Genomic DNA, 27,645 nt, shown 5'->3' with positions numbered 1-27,645 from the left:
CACCTTTTGATGAAGAGGCTTAGACTGCCAAGCTCTCAGGGGAGGGTTGTCTGGTCGGGGACGCTGGGTCATCCGGAGCGGGAGGTGGCAGCAGACAATCGTCCTATCCACAGGAGCCCCTGTGCTGGCTTGGACCAAGTGCCCAGGAGGACTCTGGTGAGGGCTTCATTGAATGGCAAAAGGGGTTCAGAAGAGGAAGCAACAGGCTAAGGCACATCTGTCAGGAGGTTAGGCCTGACTGGCACCGTAGGGAGCTCAAGGCAGAGGACCTCTGCTGCCCTCCTCACCACCGCAGTATAGGAAGCTCCCTCCTCCGTAGCCATGGTAGGGGTAGAAAGCAGGTCAGTGTTAGGGGAAGTGTCCATACCACTGGCATCATCCAGGTCCATTCTCCACTCTGGTTCCTCAAGCTGGTCAGAGGCTCCAGCGGGCCCTCCCAATCCTCTTCCTCACCTTCTGGCCCAAAAGTAAGGCCAGGAATGAAGACAGGGAAGAAAGTCCCTTCTGGCGTCGGAATCGACGTAGGTTCGGCTTCGTGTCCACTTCGGGGATGAGGATGGGGTCAGCGCCGACCAGGGGCATGCTCAACGCCGGGAGCATCCTAGTCAGGATCGACGTTGGGGAAGGTTGAGTGAGAACGACTGGCATCGATCCAGAGGGACCCTCCGGGGCCAGAGCTGCTGGCATCAAAATCCCAGGGACCACAACCGACTCCACTGGTCCGAAGGCACGCCAGCGGAGCCGGGCTCCCCATATATGAGGTACAAGGCCTCATAGAACTGTTGGATTTGGGCAGGAGACACTCCAGCTCCCAGAAAGGGAGGGAGGGGTGGAGCCGTCTCAGAAGTAAACCGGAGAAGGAGCCTTAGAGCGAAGACACTTGGGGTCTTCTTCGACTTCTTTTGTGTTTTCCTGACTTTCCCTTAGATCTCCCGATGACTTCGAGTGCGAGGAGTGTGGACTCTGCAACCATTCGAGACCTTCCACTCAAACAGGAGCGAATCAGAGCTGAGCGCCGGGCCTACATTAGCTTTCAGGACTGCTCCCACAAAGCTTTTGGGTTCATGGCCTGGCAGTCAGAGCACGACTTTGGGTCGTGGTCGCACTTAAAACATCAAAGGCACACGAGGTGTGGACCGGTCACGGACATAATCCGGTGACAGGAACCACAGGGCTTGAAGCTGGCCCTTCACTGGGACACTCAACTCACCAGGAGTCTATGACTCAAAAAAGACGTTGACAAAAAATTATAATAAAGTTAGCCAAAACGTGGCTAGGGGTAGCTCTCTCCAGATCTGCGCTAGACTGGTGAGGAAAAAGAAAGAACTGACGTCAGTGCACATGGGCAGTGTCTATATAGGTTCTGAGATGTCATTTCGGCACCCACGACGCCAGCGACAGACACGGAGCCAACCGACGCCACCTAACGATGCGAAGGGGTAGTGCTGAGGAACAAAATCTCCGGATCCAGACTGACATCTGGGGAAATTCTAAGGTAAGGAATCTACAACTAACAGTCTCTATTAGATGCTCATTTTTCCCTAATTAAATCTGTAAATGCTGTAAGACAATTGAGAATGTTTTCCCGAGCTTGTTCAGAGTCTCCTTCAAAACTATCATTTAGCTGTCGTCTGCATATCTACAGAAGGTGAAACCAAAAGATCAAATTAAAGCTGAAAGTGGTCTATCAATTATATGTTAAATAATATATGGCTAGCAGAAAATGCCTGTGGGACATAACAGCGTAGGCTTTTAGGTGTAGCCTTATACATGCCACAGATCTGCCTGCGAACCTTCTTGCAGAGAAGAGCTGAATCAGCTCAAGACACGGCCTCCCAATCTCATCTTGCTCAAATGATTCAAGAGAGCAGAAAGAGATAGAGTCAAAAGCTGTAGAGATATTAAGTAAAACAGAAATGCTGTCTTGCCTTTGTCTATAGTTAAATAAATGGCTTCAAGGACGGTAGTAAGGACAGATTCAGTAGAATGCGCTGGTATAAATCCTGATTGGGTGGGAGGTTGGAAGGTTGGAAGGTTAATCGAAAAATTAAATTCTCTCTAGGTAGCTATGAAGTTGAGCATTTACGATAATTACTGTAACTTTGGTAGTGAGATGTAAGTGAGTCTTTGCTTAGCCTTTTGAGTTTGAGGACACAAACAAATAATGTTTTGAGTATTCACAAACTCTTCTCCGGACTTTCCCACCCTTGAAATGGTTGGAGACTTACACCAGGCAAGGTTTGGAGTGAATCCGATTCCATGGTCGGGAGGGAAACAGCAAAGGTCATGGGGATGTGGAGGAGGAGGTTTCTGCATGGGGAAAAACGTTTTCCCCATGGAGGCTGTTGTAGAGGCAAAAAAAAATAATATATATATGCAACTACCATTCAGCAACGCAAAATTGCCCTAAGTGTAAAATTCCGACTTGTGGAAATTAATCTGCAGGAAAAGTCAAACAATTTCTCCGGTGTACGCCAAGAACCCTGTTACTGATGAAGCTTTCCAGGTGTACCCATAGAAAGTTTACGAATGCACGCAAAAAAAGTAAAGCCGTACATTTATGCACTAGAGGACATTTTTGGTGAATATCCTTTTATTTTATATTCAGTGGAATCAGTCCCCCTGTGACTGCAATTCCAGCAACCGAACTTCTCCCCATAGCCATCAATTAGCCAGTCTCCAATTTTAACATTCATGTTGTTACAATTTGGCAATCCAAGTCTTGGCAGTCAACCGAATATTCCCGTATATTTACCAAAATGTTTCTAGACTGAACGATCATCATGACCTCATATGAAGTATTTGCAACATTAAGAGAAATAAGGCGTTTCACTAACAAGCCCGGTGCTCCAAAACTGGGATCACTCAATTCTGTAAGGTGGAAGAATATGGCAGAGGTGTGAGCTTTCCAGATGAAAACTATTAGCCTCCCCTCCAACCCCGAGAGAATTTGTTCCAGGAAACCACCCCACATGCTGCACTTGTCTCCACTGTGCTACAGTTTTCAGCTTAAACAACCACTGATGTGAATTATGTTTTAAGTACTAAATACAAATATGATAAACCATCCCACATCACTTGTTGCGTACATTTTTAATTCGTGTATACCAAGGGTTTGAGCTCCCCTTCCTAGACATGTCATTGTATTCTGCATCTTAAACTTTTACACACCGTACAAAACATATATGGTACAGGTGATCAGAGTTCCTTGCTAACTTTTACAGGTTTGGTTGATGACAGCTTTAGCCTCTCTACCAAACGCTACACCTGTATACGTAGCAGGTTAAATCGTGGTTTGCTGCCTAAATATAGCAACGCCATCCCCGAGATCCCTCCAGCATCTTCTATCACCTATGAAATACGAGTGATTTGCAGTGGTGTTAACATTGGCAAGTAGTAAAATACCTGACTGCGACACATCTCTATGTCTATAGGGCAGCCAAGTCAGGTCACTAAGTGTGACAATGTGGAAGCGAAATACAGCTTTCTCAAATATGCCTACGTTTGGGCCAGAAGATAGTGAAAAAAAGAGCTCCGCTATCGACCTGACAGTGGGAAAGCGCCAAGCGAAATTTTAAAATGGCTGCCAGTGGCAACATCTGGTTTGTCAAAAAATATGAAGAGAAGATAGAGCAGTCAGCACTGAATTCATCGACTTAAATCATTTTCTATTAGGGTAAGGTGACGCCAGGACAATGCATGGGAAAATACCGCCATGCACTTCCAAGGCAAGGTACAGGATTTAACCAACAGGGAGCTGACACTTCAACTGAATCGACTGATGGGAATACACTTCAAACTGTAAACCCACCAACCTATCATGGAAAAAGTACCCATTAATGGTCAAAAGTTGGAGAAAAGTGGCACTCCATGATGACACTACATAGCAATGGAGCAGTTCAGCTAGTGGCAAAAAAATACTGATTCAACTTCCAAGTGTTGGTCAAAGAGGGAATAAACTTAGCAGGAGTATCATCACTTCACACAGCCCAACGATGGGCCTTTGGTTGGGAGTGTCTCCCATTGTGGCTACTCTCAAAAACAAGCAGCGACACGTGGCATCCCAACAAGGCAATTGAGAATGAGCTATACCCATGCCACACATGAACAAGATGTTCATTCACCACAACCAAGGCAACTTAATTTTCCCCCGAGTCTTAGCTAACTACGTTTTGATGAAATCGGATAAATTGGGCTAAGAAGCAGTGATAAATGAGGGTGGACAGATAAGCGATACACCTCAAAATCTGAAATCCCAACAAAGCCTCCTTTTGCCCTTCAGTCTCTTCTAAATTACATCACTCTTACCTTTCACATGAATATTCTCTATGAGAAATATCCTATTGTGAAAAAGTGATGACACAAAAGTAGTTTGGAAGAATCCATCAAATGCCAATACTTTTTCTCTACGGTTCCCTGGCAGTTTCCATTATTGTCACACACTCCATGTCGAAGCGCTCATGCCAGCGATAAGATAATACACTTAATACACATTTCAATGACAAGAAATCTCACTTGTTTTCAGCAGCAGCCCCGTACCTGGGCACACTAGTTAGATAGGTCAAGACATTCTGGAATTCCTTCTCGGGGATTTCGCTGAAAGCAGGGTAGTCCGGAAATGTAATGACAGGGCATCCATTTGCCCCACGTCCCCCTAAAGAAGAAGAATATCAGCATGAAAAATGCAGCGTCTTTTACCAACATTCCAACTGCATACATATTTAATGAAAAGTGACCAGACCTACAGTTGATACTGATCTTTGATAGTAATTTTGATACACTTTACACTTATCAGGTTAAAGGTACTCCATTGTTTTCAACTGGAGGAGGTCTCAGATATGACCTGTCGCCAAAAAGCCTTATGATAAAAACAATATTGTTTTTACTGATATGAAGTGAAAACAGAAAGAATTCGAAATACAGTGGGAGCCATTCATTGATCAAGGGAGATATTGGGACACACACACAATCGGAGTGGAAATCGAAATGTAGATTGATATTGAGATGGACTCGAATGAGGCTGGGCAATATCAAGGGAGATACAGAGAGACGGAGAAGGATAGTCAAGGAAAGATGAATGGAGAAATGCTGTTGCTGGTTGTTAGTAAAAGATGAACATAACAAAATACGGAATGCCAGGTTATAAGAAATAAATAGCGTTTGTGTGTCGTTCATGCTAATAATTTGAATAGGTTGTTGAATGCATTCCTCAGGTATATAATCACGGTTGTAACTCATCTGGTTTATCACTACCATATTACTACAATGTAAAAATGCTTATTAGCATATTTTCATCCCTTAACGAATAGTCTTTGTTGTAAAAACTGCATATTACATTCTTTCTTAGTCACTTTTATGATCTTCACAACCACACACTATATTGCCGGATTATCTTCTAAACGGAGATGTATTCTTATTCAATTTCTTAAAACCACGCAACTACATAAGTCTTCTAACAAAGTAACGTGTAATTAGAGAAACATTATTTCATCAAACGACAATGCAAGAATATTGCTGTTATTGTTCACTGTAGCATCCACGTTTAATTGTAGTGCAGGTAAATAATCACTACAAATAGAACAAGGCATTAAAGTAACCTACAGTTCTATATATGGACTAGAGACAATGTCTCAGACTGAAGTTCAATATTTAACTTTGTTGAATCAACATGAAGATATGTTTACCTTCGCAAGAATTACCCCTGATCTCCCCTCCCACATTTGCTTTTGGCATTCAGTTATACAAGTCATTTAGATACAATGTTAGTGGGCTTATTTTTTCCACTTTTCTCTGCTCACGTGGATGTCTATAAATAAGTTGAAAATGTCACATGGGGAGAAGATTGTCCTAATTATCTGTATTCCTTGACAGGAGTTTATTCATTTTAATGTAGTACCTGTTAAATTCTGGCATCTGAGAGACTATTCATGTCCATGATTTTTTTTACAGTACCGAATCCCATATCCTTTAAAAACAACAAACATTAATTTGGAACTAACAAACACAAATATTACATTTTAACCATTATAAAGGAAATGTATATATACTCGCTCTGGTCTTCTGTTCAAAAGGAAGAATGAAATGTATATACAGGGTGGTCAGAAGCACGATTTCAAAGACAGGTCCGTCTACCTGTTTATAATATTCCTCATAAAATAGTAAGCTGGTAAAGGAAAGTTGAAAATGTCTAGCATCATTATTTATTTAACTCATAAGCAATAAGCAATGACAACGCCACTAGATTTAATGCTTGCTGCGAACCTTTTGGCTTTTCAATGCTTGCTTATTTTGTCATGTTTTTTGCCAAACTTTATGGGTGGGGAAGCTGATGGGTCCCGGTCAGTCTAAAAAAGCATTGCCTAAAAGCAAAAATGTTTGTGGTCTCCGAAAGCACACACTGCCATAGAAGTCCTAGGTACTAAAAGGAACTACTTTGTATGCGGAGGTACTCCTTTTATAAGGACAGTAATAAGGACAGTGTTCTATCACACACATTGAAGTTAGCACATTTTTTAAGTGTGCTGACCCACTACCCCAGGTTGTATGCCAGATGGTGGAAGAAAAATGTGAATGACACAATAATAGACCAGTGTATGTAGAAGGCTGACGGAACGCCCATATACGTATGTATACATCATACATATAACATCAGTAAAATCAAAGGGTCATCGCTAGGTCTTCAGTCAGGAAAATGTTTTTATTTCTAAAGTTGTGTTAAGGAAGGATACATACATCCACAGAGATCAAATTGTAACAGGTCCCATAAAAATTCATTAATCCTACTTTGCATATGTTTTTTCAAATAAAAAAGGAATACAATACATGTACACATGGGGCAATAAATATTTTGGTACACACTCAAAGGAGATAAGCAAACTCTCTAAACATGCAGATTAAGGGACAAAATCACAAAACTGTTTACACATGCTGAGCAGTATTACAGGCACACAAGTATGTATGTGTGTGGAAATACCAGATTTGGATGGGAGATTTTAATACGCATCCCTGCAAACACAACCTAGACCAGGTTTGTGGTTTGGAGGACCTGATGGGTAATCCTGTTCACCATTTCTCCCGTACCAATTATGGAAGTAGCCTCAACATGACTCTTCCATTGAGATAACCAGGAACCGACTATAGATTTAATGCTGATCTCAAACCCTCTAAATGGTAGATGTAGGAATGTAAACGTCCAATTTACGGGTTTTAGTGATCATGCGATCTTACTTTGTGAGGTACCTTTGGTGCCCAGGGATGTGACAAATCAGCAGAAAATAGGCCAGCCATTCCTAGCCAGGAGAAATGGATACCAACTCAAGTGCGCTCAAATTGATAAATTGAAATTGGTACCTGAAATAATTAGGAATGCCCTTGATAATATTAGTAACTGTTCGGACATAGCCAATCCCTCCCCCCCCCCCCCTCCCCCCTTCCTCCCCCCCCCCCTCCACATCTCTGGTATCGTCCTTTACAGCACTCCTTGAACATATAAGGAGGGCACTTAATCGGAAAAATACTGAGAAATCGAAGGACAAGGGTTGGTTTGATTCGTCTTGCTCATAAAAAGAGGAAGGCTCTTATCAAAGCCTTGGGCAAAAACCTTAGAAATATGGCCGAAATTGCCATACTTTGCATGGAATTTAAAGTGGCTAGAAAGAACAGGGAGAAGGCACTGAAGGATGAGACCTGGGCTAAACTAGAGCAGGCTTCAGCTTTGTGTAACAGCAAGGAGTTCTGGGCGATAATAAATGGACCCTATTTTAAGACACAGAAGGATCCAACACTAGATACTAATGTAGGAGAGTAGGACTGGGTGGCACACTTCACAAGTATTTTTCCACCCATTATCTATCCTGTATTATATACAGCTACTCCATGTACCACCATTCAGGACCATCTCTCTTTTTCGCCCAGTAAAGTAAAGGCCGGGCTAGAGGCTTGTAGCACCCGGAAAGCTCCGGGCCCGGACAGCGTCTCCATAGACTTTTTTCAGGAGAATGAGGACTTGTGGGTCCCCTTACTGACTAATGTTATTAATAAAATTGCTATAGCTGGCGCCCCCTCCTTTCCTGGACAACAAGCATAATAGTCCCAATTCACAACAAGCATTTGCAATGCAATAAGTCTCGCATTTATAAGAGTTTAAGCTATTGGCATTGTAAAATTACAATGCCTTTTATTTATGTTTTGGTTTTAAAACAAATAAAAGGCATTGTCAGTTACAATGTCAGTAGCATAAACTCGCATAAAAGCAGTGTGTGGAGTGCAGCAGTGTGCGGCGTGCAGCAGTGTGCGGCGTGCAGCAGTGTGAGGCGTGCAGCAGTGTGCGGCGTGCAGCAGTGTGCGGCGTGCAGCAGTGGGTGGCGTGCAGCAGTGTGCGGCGTGCAGCAGTGTGCGGCGTGCAGCAGTGTGCGGCGTGCAGCAGTGTGTGGCGTGCAGCAGTGTGTGGCATGCAGCAGTGTTTCGTGTAGCAGTGTGAGGCATGCAGCAGTGTGTGGCGTGCAGCAGTGTGCGGCGTGCAGCAGTGTGCGGCGTGCAGCAGTGTCGTGCAGCATGCAGCAGTGAGTAATGCAGCAGTGTGCAGCAGTGTGTGGCGTGCAGCAGTGTGCGGCGTGCAGCAGTGTGTGGCGTGCAGCAGTGTGTGGCGTGCAGCAGTGTTTCGTGTAGCATTGTGCGGCATGCAGCAGTGTGTGGCGTGCAGCAGTGTGTGGCGTGCAGCAGTGTTTCGTGTAGCAGTGTGCGGCGTGCAGCAGTGTTTCGTGTAGCAGTGTGCGGCGTGTAGCAGTGTGCGGCGTGTAGCAGTGTGCGGCGTGCAGCAGTGTGCGGCGTGCAGCAGTGTGTGGCGTGCAGCAGTGTGTGGCGTGCAGCAGTGTGCGGCATGCAGCAGTGTGCGGCGTGCAGCAGTGTGCGGCGTGCAGCAGTGTGCGGCGTGCAGCAGTGTGCGGCGTGCAGCAGTGTGCGGCGTGCAGCAGTGTGTGGCGTGCAGCAGTGTGTGGCGTGCAGCAGTGTGTGGCGTGCAGCAGTGTGTGGCGTGCAGCAGTGTGAGGCGTGCAGCAGTGTGAGGCGTGCAGCAGTGTGAGGCGTGCGGCAACATTTTTAACCAAACATTTCAAGCATTGCAAAGATGTTCCAGGTTTTTTTTCATTTAAATTGGGCAAACAGGATTTTCTTTCTGGAATCCATATCAGGAATACCCCTCTCTTTGTTGGAAAATTCTCTAGCAAAGGTCAAACAGGAAATGTCTTTAGCAAGTTTACGAAAGAATGTCCACACACTGGTTTAGTTTTCTAAAGTTTTGTTAAATTCACAAAAATGTAACCTGCGTAACGAGTGAAGTTTTAGAATTTGCAATTTAAATGTGCGCACGCCAACCTACTTTTTACAGAGCAAAATCAACTTTTAGAATATTCCGTACCTGGCAAGAAGGTCTAAACTCTCTGGGACCGTAGCCCTGTGGCATTTAGCTCTTCATGTGCTCATTCTGAATGACCCGATCGGTTTACATGTGCAAGACTCATTTGTGACAAATGTGTTAGCTATGTTTTGGTCTGCTGCTTACAACAATGCTGAAACCTGTTGAACAATAGGTGTAAACCTAAGTGGCATTCCATTTTATCACGGGAAAAATACGGTCTCCAAGACCAGGTCACAACAGGACAACTGACAGCTGACGGCAACTGATTAACAGCTATAGGACAGAGGCCCCTTTACCTGCTCCCAGTAAAAGATTAACTGCCAGCGCCTTTTGCGTAAATCTGTGCAACATATCAAGACGGACCCCTCCTGATTATCCATCATTGTATGTGAAGTGTGAGCAGTGCTTTGGGTACCAAAGGGTGGGCTGCTTTTAATACTAGCATGTGTATGCAGACCCTAAGGTGGAAGGGAACTCCAAATGGTTTAGTGATGGGGAAAGCTGCTGTATACCTTTACTGCCTGCTTCTCTGTTCTTCTCTCCTCTTCTGCAGCAATTAATGAGTAGCCAAATGTCTGTCCACTCCGCAAGAGATCGCTTTGATGGCATCTCAACTGCAACCAAACGAGCAGGTAGGGTGCGTGCATGGTGACTCAGTCTGAACCCAGTGCTGCCTTTCCTAAGGGAGAGACTGAAGCCGTCAGGCGCTGAGGGCACTGTGGACCACGTCCATGGTCTCCACAGCCCCTATGAAGAGACAGACACCACGGCATAGCACCAACCAATGGTGCAAGCAAAGTGCGTTTTCCATGTGCAATCCACTGTCCAATCATGTGCAAGCTAGACATATACGAAACAATAAGATTCTGGCAACTTCAGGTTGTGGGGGCAATCTGACTAGAGTTACACTTGCATTTTGAACCACTGTCTTTGTCACGAACGTAAACAGGAAATGTGAGAGTACATATGGAGGTACAGATTTTAGACAGCCCAGAGGCAGGACATTTATTAATTTCATAAAACCTTCAGAAGCTACTTTTACTTAACGTGAATAAAGTTTCATTTATTTTTCGGAAAGAATAACACGGATTGGACATTATATTTATTGTGAGTTATACACGCACTAATTCAAAGAGGTGGTCTAACGCTTGCCATCCTCTAAGACTAAGCCATGACTCTTCGGCCCCTCTACCCTCTGAAAGTGAAAGCCTAAAATGAGGTACTTCGAAATCCAGTGAGTTCGCTGTAGCATCCGCCTTGGTTCCAGGGACAATGGCAATACCGTCACAAGGACTGCCCAAAACCACCGCAGGACATGAAGCACTGGTCTGACACTATTTGTTTGATGGTCATCTGTGGTAGAAAATGGGGAGTTACTCTTCCCCCTGCAGGAGCAGTCTATTCCAGGGAACATGTAATAACAGGGACAGGATATCATCCACGTTATGACATGGAAGGGGGGGTGGGGGGTGGTGAGTGCTAAAGCAACACAGGGAAGGCTGGCATATGGTGAGCACTTTCGCGGCCGCTTTGATGTTCTCAGTGGCCGCGCGGCTCACTGAGAACATCAAAGCGGCCGTGAAAGTGATCAGCAGGCTGCCAAATGGTGCGCGCGCCCGGCACACATGCACTGTAGTTGGCGGCCTGAAAAGCACTCGTTTGCACTTCCAAATCCCGCTTTCTATAGCTCTCCCCAGAGCAGCGCTAAAGCGCTGGCTCAGGCGAGGCCTAAAAAGGGCGATAAGGAAATCCTAAAAACTATAGGCGGATCTCGATCGATACGACAGCCAAACTTATGGCCCGTCTTTTTTAAATGAAGTTGGAGGCAAAGGCTAAGGACAAGAATATCCTAATGCAGTCCCAGCATGGCTTTCAAGAGGGAAAATACACAATAAATCAGTGCCTTAATCTTTCATTGATTATGGACAAATATGCCAGTGACAAGGGTGGGAAAATCTATCTTGCATTCACGGATTTATCCGCAGCCTTCGACTGTGTGTCCCACCCTAGACTCTGGCATATAATGGAGGAGATGGAAATTGATCAGGCTATAATTGACTTTATCCGACAATTGCAGTCTGGTGCCTTCTCGTTTGTCCGGTTTGGGAAAAACGGGGAGTGCACCCATCTTTTCAAGATCCTAAGAGGGGTAAGGCAAGGATGTGTCTTCGCACCATTCCTTTTTTCCATTTATACTAACGGTGTAGGAAAAGACTTTGAGGGCACTGCCTTGGATGTTCCTGTGTCCAATAATCACCAGCGGCTACCAATTTTGGCATATGGCGATGACGCTGTCCTGATGGCCAGAACGGGGATGGGGCTTCAACACCTCATATCAGCTTACGCAGCTTATATGTATTCATTGAATTTAAAAGTCAACCAGTCAAAATCCTTTGTAATTGTTCCAGGGGCAGGGAAATGTGACAAAATACCATCTTTCTACATGGGTTCTGGGAAAATTGAAGTGGTGGAGTAGTTTCCCTACTTAGGTGTACTTTTTGATAAAAATCAATCATGGTCTAAGCTGGTCAAGGGAAGAGCAATGGGTATGGAGAGGAGCTTAATGGCGTTAAAATCATTCTCCAATAGGCTGGGAGCAAAACCTTTACTCTCCATCAAAAAGATCTGTCATGCTAAAACTAAGGCTGCAGCATCTTATGGGGCAGGCGTATGGGGCATGGCGCCTATTGATTCCCTTCAGTCTATAGAGAATACATTTTTTAAGTCTTTAACTTCTCTTCCGCAGTCCTACTCTAATTATGTCCTCCACATAGAACTGTCTCTACATTACATCATGGATAGTATTAAACTAGCCCCGCTCCTGCTGTGGCTTTCTATTTGGCGTAGGGATACAGTCCCCCTTACACAAAACATTATAGGTGACATCCTGAAATCAGAAAACTACAGCAGGATCAGATGACTAAAGTATGTTGAGCTGGAACTGACTACCATTGAATTGAAACATCTCTTTAATGACCCATTTACCTGCAGGACGACATTGAGACGGAAGTTGGTTGACACATATAGTGATTTAGTCCAATACCTCAGAAGGGAAAGAAACTATCAAAGTCAGTCGGCCCTCATGTATGAATTAACTCCAGCCCTGTACGAGGGAGGATACTTCTATCTAGGTGACGTTCCCATACCGCACCATAAATGTATCTTATTAAGATTCCGCTTGAATCTGATAACGCTGTTAGGATATCCAGGGAAGAGATTTAAGCACTCTGAACTCTCCTTCTGTGCATGTGATATGTAATCACTACAAAATGATCTCCATGCCCTTTTATTTTTGTGGCCTTTATCTACTGTAAAGATTTTTATTTAAGTCCTCATATACAGACTTGGGGGAAAAGGTAAGGATCATATCCAAGGGGTGTTTAATCCGAAAGAAGTGATACAACACCTCCACCTGGCTTTAGATACTTTTACCAACCTTTTTCTTTTCAAACCAGTACTTGACGAGGAAACTGTGGCAACCACCACTATCCTCAGCAACCGGTAGAAAAGTGGTCTTAATCCTTGGACTTTTTCCCATATCACAACAAACATTTACTCTTTCCCCTAGCACACAGTTTTTTCAAACAAACATTTTAAAGTGAAAAAAAGGGTGCCCACATTTTTTCCCTTTTACTAGACCCGGTTTGACAGTCAAGTCTAGCTAGGTAAGACAGAAATGTATTGTTCCGATCTGTCGAGTAGCACTGTTTGTGTGTTTATCAGTTGCAACATTTCTATGGGCTTGTATGAAAAGATCTACAGTTAAAGGTGAACAGTTACCTTTCATAAAGTGTTTGACATGGCACTGCACCTTATGTGAAGCAATTTTGATAACTTTTGATTCATTTGATCTAGAAATTTATGGTAAAATCTTTAAATTATGAAGCAGATTATAGATTATATGATGAGAGCTGCAAATTGGTATTTATGTGGAGAACCCCATACCCACAAAATCACATTTTTTAGTCACACTGCTTATGACTAAGGAAAACTTTCTAAGTGCTAGATTTCGTTCAATCCAAGTGCAGAAAGTAGGGGTATAATACTCAAATGGATATCATAAATACGTGAACATCCACAAATTGGTACATTTGTGCATACAATATGCATTATTTTCCAGGAACTAATGCAGATCTAAACTTACAAATACTTCAAGTAGCACCCCCATTTTAAGGAGTGTAGGCAGAGAGACTTCATTACATTGCTCCTACAGGTTTTTGTATCACACTTGGGGGTAGTGAGAAGCTAAGAATGAAAAGGGTACCCTCAGCCTCACAAATATAATACAGTCTAAACAATCTTGGAGGGTTAACCTTATCCTCTATGATAGCTCCGCTAAAGAAGATTGTTAGTGAGATCCTGGCATATCTTAGATATTTGTGTAGGATCCTCACCCTCAGGTACCACCTGTGGCATGATTCGTCATCAGATCTTCACCCACTGCACAGTGTGAGTGGGTGGGCTTGATGCAGCTAGTAAATGGGCCACTTTTCTATGAGGAATTATATCACTTATAATTGCCCTCTGGATCCTCTTGTCTTTAATCTAAGGTCCTTCAAAAAGGATTAAAACAGAGTGATGTGACTGTGGATAATGGCCCGAAACATCAGTGGTACATCATGTTTCAGCCTCTCTATATGCCTCTAAGGGTCAACACACTTTCTTCAGGACCAGTGCAAATCTAATCCCAACTTTGTATTGATTGGTATTACCAGTATTCTAAACTCTTGGTGGTGTGACACTATCACACAAACAATTCTGGAGCAAGAAAGTTAATACAGACCATTGTGGACTTCTAACTCTGTATTATACTTAGCGTATATTATGTTTAGTTCCACAGGGCACAGGGAGAGGACGATCCTTGTAGTCACACACTACTGGATCAAGAGTTCTCCCCAGTATGTTACGTCTAGATCTGCCTTATTGCATCCAGACCACCCTCAAGAGCTTCTTGCCAACGGTCTTCATGGACTCCATCGGTGTCCACTGGATCTTTGGGCAGGATAAACCGTCTGAGTAAGTCCCCAGTGAGCAAGGGTACACAATGTAAGTCCCAGAGGGCAGAATCCTGGCTACATTTTAAGCCAGGTTTTAAGAATATATATCAGATAAAATCACATACAATTAATCTAAATGCAAATAATTAATACAGCCAATGGTTATCCTGAAAGTCTCACATGGATCCACTGTGCTCCGCACCCCAGCCCTTTGTTGGACCCTTTACTGTACAAGATGCATGCATTAATGAAGAATAATATTATAGAGAAATACTTTGATCAATCACCTTCTCTGCTGAAGCCAATGAAACAAAACCAAAAAATCATTCAAAGTACATGTTTAATTGTAATAAAGCTCCTAAACTAAGCTTGCCCTTAATTTTGACTCTTTCAGCATTACCATTGGTAACACAAACCACAACTCTAGCACTAAGCCAACTATGTAATACTTTTTCCAACAACTGTTGTGTTGGAACAGGTGCTTTTCGTCACAGATGATTTTCAAAGCCCAAAGTTTTCTGGTGCTTAAACCGGAGTATATTTAGCTTGGACTACCCCAGGCTACCCCATGCTGCCAGTCTAAATGTTTATAGAGGATTCACTCGGCAGCAGAATCCAGCTTCATCCTGCCACGTTGGGGGATTAATCCATTTTGTTTTAATGCAAACAGATTTTCCATCGTTCTCTGGGAAAGTTCGAAGCGATGCCTCACTTGTTAGAATCTTTGTGTTTTTTGAAAAGTCTGAAAGTGCAGATCCTTCCACCCGTACATCACAGCTCCAGACCCTTGACGTGACTGGGTTAAAAAACAAGCTGGTTATGTTTGATGTGCCAGCGGTCTACACACAGCCCGTCAGACAAGCATAGTTATGTTGGTCAGAGCAATGATGCACAGTGTACTGCTCAAGAGTTGTGGCCTGAAATCGCATCACCGGTCCTCCATCAGCTCTGTAGGCCCGTGCTCAGAAACCAAAGGCAGCCACTGTTATTCTCACAGTGTGATTGACAGTGCATGGGCCCCAATCAGCTTCTGAGTGGTCAGAGACTCGAGTCCCACCATGAGACAAGACTTGAGATAAGATGAGGAAACCAAGAGGAAAGTGGGTGGCAACTGATGAGGCGCATCACCAGAAAGAGCAGGGTGCCAGAAAGTCTTGAACAAAGACTCTTCAAATCTGACTGGTAGTCACTACTGCAGTCTCTACTGCTACCCGAGATACAAGAAACGATAAATGGCTTATTGTACCGGAAGTCTTAATTTTCCCAACCTGATTGATGGCACTAATTTACAAACTCGTAAAATCGGTATCTCTCTACCTCAAGCATGAGGCTGTGCAAGTTGTTAATTTTTATTTTTCCACCCAGCTCCTTAGAACATGCCTAAGAGGGTCAAGAGAAGATCATACTATGAGAAAAAAAGACAATCTGTTAAAATTGCATTTAAAAACCCCCAAATCTTTTAAAACATGTAATCGAGCTTTTTTCAGGGAATTCGTGACCCTACCACTTTCTTATGTCTTCTGTTTATCATTTGCACGTTTGTGTATTTCAGGTGTCATCTATAGAGTTAGATGAGCAAGGGAAAAATTTCTTACTAACTGAAAAGCATAACGTGAAATTACGTTTATGATTTCATGTATTTAAGAAATAAAATAGCCTGTTTAATTCACATATGGAGACAGACGTCTACCAGCAAGATGGCTATATGCATTAATGCATGCCTGTGACATGTGCACCGTGGGAGATCGAATTCCACCAAGACCGGCTTTGTCTTCATCCTTGGGAAGACAGTAACTGAGTACCATTATATTGCTTAACGGCAACGTTTTATTTCCAGCACGTAGACATGGCCAATGTGGTATGGAGCACCATATAAAAAGCAACTTATAGTAATAACCCTGAACAGTGCATCTAGATCAAGTTATATTCACACATCGCCCTGAAGCATTACGCACAGCTCCTGGAACCCCTCATATCTTGGTTCGGAGCCATATAGTTGACAATGTGTTTGCCGCATCATCAACACGTGTGCTCAAGTTACACCAACACACCACTAAACCACCTTGATAAAGTTAACTTAAACTTTACCACACAAACATAGATGGCGAATGACACAAAAGTAAAGTAACTGGCACAGATGCGGCTTGGATAGAAAGCATGCACCTCTGCCTTGCATTCACCAAAGCAAGCTGTCATTTGTTTACCTTTACATCAACACATACGACAAGCATGCATATGTGTTGGAGGCATTTTTGTGACAAAAATTGAGACCTCAAGCAAAGCTCCGTGGTCCCGAGTGGCACACCATGGGCAAAAATCCTTGTCAACTTGACGACTAGGCCTGGAAGTAATTTTAGTTAGCCGTAGTAATCAGAGCAATGAGGAAATTCCACATTACTCTTTAATGCAGGATTATCGATAAAAACGTGATTATGCCTGCTCACATAATTATGAGTAATATGGGGAAACAATCAATTTAGGCAGGGGCAGGGGCAGGACTGGGAACAGAAACCGGCCCTGGCAAGCTGCTCGGCCAGCCCCAATGGAGGGGAGGAGGCGGGGGGGGGTGCGGCCGAGCTGTTTGTTAGGGCCATTTTGCCCGATTTTGGTACAGGGGGACGATATTGCTGACACCCGGTAACAAAAACACGTCCCAGGGGCCGAAAACCGTCCCCCACCCTGTCGGCCCACCGGGGAAACGCCCGGTGCCCGCTACGGACAGTCCGGACCTGAATTTAGGGACCATGAGCAGCTACTGGTGCTGCTGTTCGTGTTCTTTTGCATTTAGACCTATTTTCGTAGCAAAAAAATGCATCTTCACGTCCTTTTTGGACGAAAGGGTGCATTTTGTGCTGGAGAATATCACTAAATGCCGGGAACACATTGGAGGAAAAATCCTACCGCAAGAGCGACTGCTCACACTATTCATGTTCAGTTGCATTTAGCCCTATTTCTTAGCAGAAAATGCATCATTGGGTCCAATTTGGACGTGAGGGGGATTTCTATTTATTTATTGATGGTATTTATGGAGCACGTGGCTACTCATAAGAGTTTTTACATTAAGAAAATAGTGCTAAATGCCAAATTACTCTTCTCCCATAATTTTGTGGTAATTCAGCGTGAACACGCTACAGCTAATTGTGAGCGTTACGCTCACCCCTAGTGACTACCATCAGCTCACCGGCTATAGGGAACTGACATGGGTGGTAGTGATACAAATCTAGAAGTAGGACAGGCCCTTTTACCTGTTGTCAACAAGGGAGAGTTGAGTTCTATCCTCGTCCATATTTTCTAAATTGGTCTGCCTCTCTGCAATCAAGTCCTTCACCATTTCACCAATCCATGTGGGACATACATTTTGCATGTGTAGCTTACTTGTGTATATAGAAAATGCATGTGATGCACATAGGACACGTGGGAGGGATCACACTGGGTTTGATTTTGAGTCAGTTTAATTAAAGTGATACCTGAGGTAGGTGGCTAGAGTGAGAGCAAAACAATAAAGATAAATTGCCGGCCCTACCCCGAGAACACTTCAGGGATCCTTTGCAGCACGCCACACTGAGAGGTTTAAAAAATATACGACAGAGGCCTCCTTAAAGCTTTTGTCCCTTCATCTCCTATAGGGCTTCCCCCTGCAGGTAACCAGGTAGTGAAGTACGTTGTGCTCTTGTTTAGGGTTGGCGGGAGACTTCCAGCAGCCCCCCACATTCCAGTTCACATTTTGTGACAAAGACTTTAGCTGGACCAGTCGGAGTAGAATATGGAAACGGGTAGAAGTGTCCAGAACCGCACTCAGAAGTGACGGACGGAATACAAACTGCTGTCTGCAACTTTGGTACAATCTGTGCTCCAGGGTAGGGGTATCCACTGCCAACCTCTCTTTCTAGGTTCAAGACTAGCTACCTGGGAAACTTTGCTTTGGATTAATGGGAAGAGCTACCAAGGTCCTGCTCTAAGGGAGAGAGCTGACCATTTGTTCAGGAGAAGGGAAACTGTGAAGAAGCTGAGGCCAAAAAAGCTAAAGAAATCAATTATGTACCAGGCAGAGATTGGTGAAAGGGTAACATTTAGAGGGTACTTGGGAACTTAAGTCTGTGCAAGTTCCACTGCAACCACCAAACACTGCACACTGCTGCAAGAAAATCTGAGCACTATGAAATAGTAAAGCGCTGCAACAAGCCAGATCACCATCTGCAGTCTACACCGAAGATGAACAGAAGAATTATGACCTACAGGCTAACACCCATAACTAAATACTCACATGGGGTTGGTACATAACTGTTTGAGTGGTGGATTTGTGACTTGGCCTGAGAAAGATTCACAAGCCTCAAGATCCACCAAGGGATGAGCACCGTGCCCTTCATGCCGCCTCCCCACTGGTGCTGCTCACCTAATATCTGTGTGGCACTGCAAATCCCAATTGCACACCAGCCTGGGTTGAGAGGAGACAACTGCTCTCTGAACATCTGGAGCCATGCAACGCACGCCTCATGAGCAGCTTGGACTAAAAAAGGACACAAAGTCACACAGCCAACTTGTGCCAGAACCGATCTAATGACACAAAAAGAACTGTGTGAAACAAGGGAGCCAGCATTGGATAGGGAGGGGGGCAAGATCCAAATTCTTAGGGAAAGGAGACCTGAGTGGGATTCTCACAGCACAGTTCACGCCTGAAATAACTTCCTAAAACCTCAAACCCGGGGGAGGAGCCTAGCGCGCAACCAAGATGGCCGCGTAGGTGCGAGGCTCCCGAGGACCTCCGCGACCTCCTATGAATATCCTGAACATATCCTGTCCCAGATGAGGGGACTGTGTTGGTGAACCCGAGCTGAGGTGGCGCCCGTTTTCCGCTTCCAAATCGGACCTCGGACACCGACTCTAGCACCGATTGAGGTTTGCGGCCTTCTCCTAGCCGAACCCCGAATTTGCGTTGTGGGGCGATCCCGTGACGAAGTGAATAACAGCGGCAGGCAGGGCTTGGTGACTCGCGCGACCCGCACTTTCACTTTCGCTTTCGCACCCTCCTTGCTGTATATGCGAGGTTGGGTCGCGGGGCTTTGTGTGTTGGTGTGGCCTCGCTGGGGGGCCCTGCCTGCCCACCGGCTGTGATCCGCCCCGCAGATCTGGGGTGGCACCCCCCCGGAGCCCGTGGACCGGCTTGCCCGCCCTTCACGACGTGGCTGGTGCGATCGGGAGACTGGGACCATGGCCACGAAACAAGATGGCGATCGGGCAAAGGTAAAATCGACCCGGCGTGGCGCAGCCCATCAGTCCAACAGCATGGATCGCTATACCCTCCAGAAGGGATCTCCTGAGGTGCCACGCAGGTCCCCTGAGGGCCCTACTGATGCCCCCGATCTGCCCACGGATCTGACTCTGCGGGATGTCATGGGCGCCATCGCCGAGAAGAAGGCCTCTGTGGGCCAACGTTTTGACACACTGGCGCAGAAGATCGACTCGGTCCTCGTAGATGTTGGCCTTATAAGGGCCGATCTCTCCAAGACCAACGACCGAGTCGATTCTTTGGCCCACACCGCATCGGGCCTTACGACAGATGTGGCGGCCCTGCAAACGGAGGTGCGCCGGCTTGCTCGGGCGAGTGCGCTGATGGATCGTCGCCTGGAGGACTCCGAGAGTCGGGCCCGGAGGAACAACATCCGTATCATTGGGGTGCCTGAGAGACGTGAGGAAGCGGCGGCGCACCTTTTCGTGGAAGACCTGATTGTTACCCATCTCCAGCCACGGGGGCTGAGTAAATTCTTTGCTGTGGAGAGGGCCCACAGGGTTCCCGGGGGAAGGCCTAAGGTCGGAGCCGCTCCGAGACCTCTCATCGCCCGGATTTTTAATTTTCGGGACAGAGACGCTATCCTCCAATCCTCCAGACTACAGGGACCGATTAGACTTGACAATATGGACATTCATTTCTATCCTGATTTCACCCCTGCGGTCCAGAAGCAGAGACTGAGCTTCCTTGGTGTCAAGCGCCGTCTTCGGGACCTAAATCTCAAATACGCCATGCTTTTCCCAGCTAAGCTGCGAGTGGAGGTGGAAGGTCGCACACACTTTTTTGATCGCCCCGAAGCGGCCGGGGACTGGCTGGATACCCTGTCCGGAGATCGTGATCGGGGTGGCGGGGGGGGAGCGGCCGGGGGAGAGGGCTCGCCGGATCAAGACTGAGGGACTAATATTAGGCCCCGCTCGGGACAAAAATGATGCCACTTTTGACTATACGTCGGATTGCTTAAGTTCCCCTCCTATGGAGGTTGTGTGGGGTCTCTCGGGGGTTCTCCCTCCTCCTCTGGGGGTCTAGTTAGTTTAACTATCTATGGGGCGACAGGCACACTGCACGTTGGGGGGGCTGTCCGGGCTCATGCAGGGGTGCAGGGAGGGGGGAGTTTTGTTGGGGTGGGTGGGCAGGGATGGGGTGTTGTGCGTTATTATCACAAGGCAACCCTTTTTTTGTGTTGGTTCTATTGTGCTCTCGGGGGGACGAAGGATGGTTTCGGTGTATGATGGGGGGTAGGGAATTAACTTTGTTGTCTTGGAACGTCAATGGACTGGGGGACAGGATCAAACGAGGTGTGGTCCTACAGTATCTGAAGCGACTCTCGCCTGATGTGGTCTTCCTGCAGGAGACACACCTTATTGGCAATTCCTTCTGCGCCATGAATCGGCGTGGCTACCGCCTCGTGGCCCACTCGGGCTTCACGTCAGGTTCGAGGGGTGTGGGTATCATGGTAAAGAACTCGCTCCCGTTAGAAATTGATGAGGTGCTCCACGATGACAGGGGACGTTACACTGTCTTGGTGGGGAGAATGGAGGGCAAAGTGGTTGTCTTTGTGTCAGTGTACGTCCCACCGGGGTTGCAGTCGACCACCTTTGCAGATCTGGGGCGCCTCCTCCTTGGCCTTCCGGGGGGGCTTCTGTTGGTGGGGGGGGATTTCAACGCGGTGGTTTCTGGGACTGTGGATCGTCACCCCCCTAGGGACCTCCCCCGGGCACAGGCGTGGCTATCCGGCCTCCTGGATACACTGGGATTGGTGGACTACTGGCGCTTAAAACATCCCACGCAGCTGCAATACACTTTCCACTCGGGGGCCCATGGTAGTCTCTCACGGCTTGATTATGTCCTTGTCCCGGCGGCCCATGTCGGGAGGGTGGGGGAGGTACGCCATTTGGCACGGGGTATCTCGGACCACTCCCCGCTATTGTTGCATTTTGATGTCTTTCCGAGGGCTGAGAGCAGGGTGGTCCCAATCAATTCCTGGTACCTGCGCGACCCCACCATTCGCGCTGACTTGATTAAATCCCTCCAGCGCTATTTCGAGGAGAATGTGGGGTCAGTGCCTTCAGCTATCTCCCTGTGGGAGGCCTTCAAAACAGTACTTAGAGGGGAGGCCCTATCCCTTATTGCTCACGCCCGGAGGCGCGAGCGGGAGGAGGTGACCCGGGTGGAGGCTGAAATAACTGAGCTGAAGGGTAATCTAGAGGATGGGGTGACGGATAATGCACTGCATGTCCTCCAGCTCAAGCAGGCGGCTTATAGGGCCCTCGTTACGGAGGCGGCCAGGGGCCTTAGTAGAGAGCAGCAGGGGCGACTGTATGATGTGGGTGATAAGGCTGGTAAACTAATAGCGTGGTTGGATAAAAAGGAGAGAGCGAATCGTGTGGTCCCGCTGATTGAGAAAACGAATGGTGTGTGTGTAACTGAGCCAGAAGAAATTGTCTCCTGTTTCGCGGAGTATTTCCGCGAGGTGTATTCCCCGGTCTCTTCTTGCTCGGAAGAGGATTCCCGTACCCTGCTCAGGGATATCGCGCTGCCTTCCCTGTCCGGGGAGGACAGGGTGTCGCTGGACGCTGCTCCCACCTCAGACGAAATCGCCCTCGCCATACGTTCGGTCGCTTCTGGCAAGGCCATGGGCCCGAACGGTATCCCTATCGAGTTGTATAAACTGCGACCAGATACATTGGCGCCTCACCTCCGCGCAATGTTCCTCGCGGCCCACTCGCTGGGCTCCCTCCCGCTTGACCAGCGTCTGGCTACAATCGTGGTGATCCACAAGGAGGGGAGACCTCGGGATCGGGTTACTTCTTATCGGCCTATCTCACTACTGAATGCGGAGCCCAAAATTCTCGCCAAGGTACTCGCCAATCGGCTGGTTGGTGTGGTGGGAGATCTGGTTCATCAGGACCAGTCTGGCTTTATTCCCCATCGCAACACAGCCCTTAACCTGCGACGCTTGCACGGGGTGCTCGCGCGCGTCCCATTTATACGGGAACCGGCCATTTTGGCGTCCTTAGACGCCACCATGGCGTTTGATACGCTTGAGTGGCCATACATCTGGGCGATGCTTGCGAAGTTCGGATTTGGCCCAGGATTCATCAGTTGGGTCAAATTGTTGTATGCGGGCCCATTGGCGCAGGTGGTCGTGAACGGAAGAGTATCGGACCCGTTTGAGCTGGGCCGGGGCACGCGACAGGGCTGCCCCTTGTCGCCGCTTCTTTTTGCGCTTGCCTTGGAGCCCCTGGCGGAGTGGCTGCGGTGGGAGCCTTCCATCCGTGGTCTCCGTTGGACCCCCGAGTATGAGGACCGCGTATCCCTATACGCTGATGACATCCTTCTGTACCTAGCCTCCCCACGTAAATCACTTATAGTGCTAGTTGATGTTTTACACTCGTTTGGTCGTAACTCCGGTCTCGTCATCAACTGGGCTAAATCGTGTGTATATGTTCTCTCTGGGGAGGCCCCTATTCTCCCGCGGGGCTGTCCGATCCAGGTCGCCCCGCAGGGATTTCGGTACCTGGGTGTCTTCATTACTCTGGACCCGGAGGCCCGGTATGAACGGAATCTGCTTCCCCCCCTCCAGCGTCTGCGGGTAGATGTCGCACGCTGGCGGCGCCTGCCGCTTTCGCCGCTCGGCCGGGCGGCATTGTTCAAGATGATGTCTCTGCCGCGTTTTCTGTACGCTTTGCAGAACACTATGGACTTGGTCCCGGCGCGCTACTTCCGTGAGGTGGAGAGTCTGCAACGCCGCCTGTTCTGGGACGGGAGGCCGCGCATTGCTCTGGCTAAGCTGACGCTCCCATGGTTTGACGGGGGGATTGCCCTCCCGGATATTAAACGGTACTATTGGGCCTCCCAGCTCGCTGCCATTAACCATGGCCTCTACGGGCCCGCCTTAAACCCGGCATTTGAAATGGACAAGATGCTCCTGCCAGGTGGCGACTACAATCGAGCGCTCTACTCTAGCGCGCCCGACGCTCGTCTGACGGGCCCCACGCGTGTTATGGTGCAAGTCTGGCACGCGGCCAATGCAGCTATGGGGTGGAAGGACCGTTTGACCCGGGCATCACCACTATACGCGTCTGAGCGGTTAGGCTCCCTGTGGACCTCTAAGGGCTTCGAGAAGTGGGACATAATAGGTATTAGTAAAGTGGGGGATCTTTGGACGAGGGGAGGATTTAAAACGTTCGATATGCTGCAGACGGAATTTCAGTTGCAGGGCAGTGAATACTTTCGGTATTTGCAGGTCCGTCATGCGCTGGGCTCCGTCTTCTCGGACGTTGCCTCCATTCCGGAATATTCCCCCCTGGAGGATAGAATGCTGGATGGGCACGTCCCGGACAGTACGATCTCACTTATATACAAAAAGCTCAAAAACGACCGCTCGGGCCTGTTGACTGCCCTTCGTGCGGCTTGGGTTGCCGACGGGCTGGAGTTGGACGACGAGGACTGGACCTCCGCGGTGGCCTCCCCGAAGGAGGTGGCCATACCGGCTCGCCTTCGCTTCGTCCAGCTCAAGATACTCCACCGGGTCTACATGACGGGGCCAAAGCTTCTGCGTATGGGCTATGCTGGAGATGGGTTGTGTAAGCGTGGGTGTGGTGCTTTGGGGACCTTTATGCATATTTTGTGGGAGTGCCCGGAGGTAGAGGGGTTCTGGCGTGGTGTACATGAGGTGCTGCGACTGGTTACGCATGTGGCGCTGTTGCCTGAAGCCAGGAGATGCCTGTTGAACGTGTGGGAACCGACTGATTACTCGGCGCCGCAGACGTGGTGGGTGACTCTGGGATATATGATAGCCAAGCGTGATATTGCTCAACTGTGGGGATCCCAGAGGCCCCCGACGGTCTCGGCCTGGAAAGAACACATGGACTGGTGCATGTTTCGCGAAAAGGTGGTGTATGTGGCGAGGGGTAAGCCTGGGACATGGGTGAAAGTATGGGGCCCCTGGAACGCCTACCGAGGGGGTATCTGCGCACCACCGCTGCTGCCTGATGCCTCGCCAGCCCCATCCCCTTAGCTGACTCATTCCCCCGCTGCCGGGCGCTGGGTTCCCCCAGTCCTCGCTCTGTTCTCTTCCCCCTCCTCACACTTCTGTGTATAGTTGGGATCCCCATCTTGGGGAGCACGTGCTGCTACTTTTGATTGTGGGTTGCCTTGTGGGTGTGCTGTTAATTTTTGTTGTTCTTAATTTAAAATGAAACCGCATAATGGGGCCTGGATGATGTGGCTTTGACATTGTTACCTACTGAGAAATGTTTCTCCTGTAATACCACGTGTTCCATAAATGTATGTCGTATGTTCCTACCATTGCTAGCAGCCGGCCGGAAGGTTGTGGGCCCATACTTGTATACTTTTAAGACCTGTAATAAACGGTTTCAAAAAAAAAAAACAAAAAAAAAAAACCTCAAACCCCATAACGTATTATCAAGGGAATCCTCTTAGACTGCCAGAGGGGGAGGCTGTGGCACAAAAGCACCTTGCAAGGTTGTCCCATGACAGTAGCCCAGGTTACCCTCCGTGTTAATAATGTAAAATGGAATATTAACACCCAATGTTACTTGTTGCCTCTGACCCATTTATGTACCGTATTAAGGCATGCGTGAATTGAAAAAAACTGTTCCTTTTAAAATTACTAAGCTCTGGTTGGACTTTCAGTTATTTCTGTTATTAACTTATGTTAACTTATGTTAGTGGTTTGCTGACTTCGGAGTTTCTAACCACACACCACCTCCCTGACTGAGCCTTGGACTGCTTGCTTCGCTACCCTGAGTGTAAAGTGCTCAGTTTTGGCTCCAAAATTGAAGTTGAGCCTTATGATGGCTCTGAATGGGTAACCACCCACAACCCTGGGATTCTGAAAAAAACGCCACAGATGCCCTGAAACATCAAAGTTGCCTGAAACCAAAGAGACAACCATTATAATCCGTCGCAGAAGTTAAAAATGGCAATGCCCTTTGACACATGTATTCATGCACTTAATGCTCCACACAGCTCCACAGAAGGATTAAGCTGACAATTACACAATACAATTCATAACAACACAATACATCAGTCGAACCCAATCTTGCTGGACACCATCCTTTACGACTCTCCACTAAACCATACAAAACACAACAAAATGCAACAGACAGATCCTTTTGACTCAAGTCAACGAAAATGCCAGGACTGTAAGTGGTGGCTAGATTCCCAAAACGTTTAGATTCATGCAAATGAGGGGAAAGCGCAATACAAATGCACTTACCACAATATCTTTTTAAAAAAAAACATAATTCATGTTTTTTTAACAGAGAAATAGCACAAATTTAATACGAGGTGACAGATGAGTACATACATTGTGGCAAAGTAACAGTTATAGACCGCAGATGATAATTCGCTCAATGGTACCCACAGTGATTCCTTTGCAATTATATAATATAATAATATATTTCTGTGCGCTCTGTATGACCTTTTAGCATCAGTATATTGATTACATTTAAATGGCTCTTTCAGCCTTGCATAGTGGTCTTTCAGATCCAGATGGTAAACAAAATGCAACCAACTACAAGAACATTCAATTAAATGGCTATGCGGTTACACTCAGTTTAAATGTGTGTGTGTGGCGGGGCAGGGAGATGTGCAGGAACGCTGCCAATTTCCGCTGTTTGTAAACAGACACAAGGACATGGCTTCTGCAGCGAATGACAAAGAGCTCCGATGCACAGAGCTACGGGCTATCATAGGAGAGGAACCACAATACAAAGAGCGTGCGGCTAGTGGCCTCGCCGAATATCCGTGTTTTCTCTGACAGGATGGCCTATTTCTCATGGATCGAATAAGGAATGCAACAAAGTTAATACTGAATCTCGGGTTCTTAGGGCCGTTAATGGTGCAGGGAGGAATGGAATAAATAAACGAACTCAAAACTACGTTTTCAGTCAGAGTTAACATTACATGGGTTACAATTACAACTGCCAGACCCTTTTCGGGGGCCCTCAGGGTAGACAGGGGCTACTGCCCGCCCCCCAAGCGAGGTGGTTGAGGCAGTTTGCCACCTACGTCTCTGCAAAGTGGCCCAAGTACAACCCTCTTCTCTCAGAGTAGTCAGTGCGACCAGTCACAGTCCACTCTGGAAGGTGGTGCGGGTGCAACTGCTCACAACAGAACAATCAACCAGAAGACACAATAAGGCATTGACCAGCCTAGTGCTCGTCTTTACGGAAAAGAGAATACTTTTAATTTAACAGCGGGACTCACTTCTGTACAGTTCAATACCTACTCAGGGTTGCAGAATTCTATGTTTTTTAGTGAGGATATACAAACCCTTCCCTTCTTGGAAATTGTTGTCTTTGACCGGTTAGGCCAAGATTTCTGCTACTACCGTCAGCACCCTTCTATAGGTCTAGGCAGGATTAGGCTCATATGCAGACAGCTCAAATAGTCTCATGGGTTTTAATAGGCACCTCAGTTCACAGTTTATAATTTCTTTATTCCCAAAATATTAGCCTCTATTGGTGCGGTGCCCGCACACCTTCATGTTTTCAACTACCCTGGCAGGCTAACCAAGAAAGCTCCAGAGAAGCTGGGTGTGCTGCGGGTGCAGCCACATCGTCCCTCCTCCGCCACTTGGATTCTTCAATATGCGATCATGGCTGCCGCCCTTCTGGACAGAGTCAGAAGACAGACTCAGTGCAGCAGTCTTTATGGCAGCGCCTGGCTCAGCAGCGGCGATTCATATGGGAGTAGTTGTGGCCTCCAGGCCAAATCTTCTGGCAGTGATCTCTTGGCTTGTGGCAGAACCAGGGCAGGTTGAGCTCTCCAGGTTGGTTGCTAAGCAATATTCTTCTGGCAGAAATTTGGGGTTTACATAACGGCAGAACTTTAGATAAATTGCGTCAATAGGCCACACTCTCTCATTGACACAGATAAATATGTTCTGGTCACGTTTAACATTCACAAAACACATA

The 27,645-nt window shown here is 47.0% G+C and overlaps 1 protein-coding gene across 20 annotated transcripts in view; it reads right to left on the bottom strand.

Moving 5' to 3' along the window:
• The window catches only part of MCF2L (MCF.2 cell line derived transforming sequence like), a 927,044-nt gene that overhangs the window by 301,735 nt on the left and 597,664 nt on the right, over positions 1–27,645 (bottom strand). For 12 of the 20 annotated variants that reach the window (XM_085622295.1, XM_085622305.1, XM_085622296.1 and 9 more), the window contains one exon: positions 4,516–4,654. In XM_085622295.1, coding sequence (XP_085478421.1) covers positions 4,516–4,654 — 139 coding nt within the window. The remainder of the gene's footprint in view (positions 1–4,515; positions 4,655–27,645) is intronic. The other 8 variants (XM_085622298.1, XM_085622308.1, XM_085622307.1 and 5 more) reach the window with 1 other exon arrangement.

This window comes from Triturus cristatus, chromosome 8 (assembly GCF_964204655.1).
Source record: "Triturus cristatus chromosome 8, aTriCri1.1, whole genome shotgun sequence".
NCBI classification, from domain to species: Eukaryota; Metazoa; Chordata; class Amphibia; order Caudata; family Salamandridae; genus Triturus; species Triturus cristatus.
The sequence above is the reverse complement of the archived record's forward strand: the minus strand, read 5'-3'. Positions and strand labels throughout refer to the sequence as shown.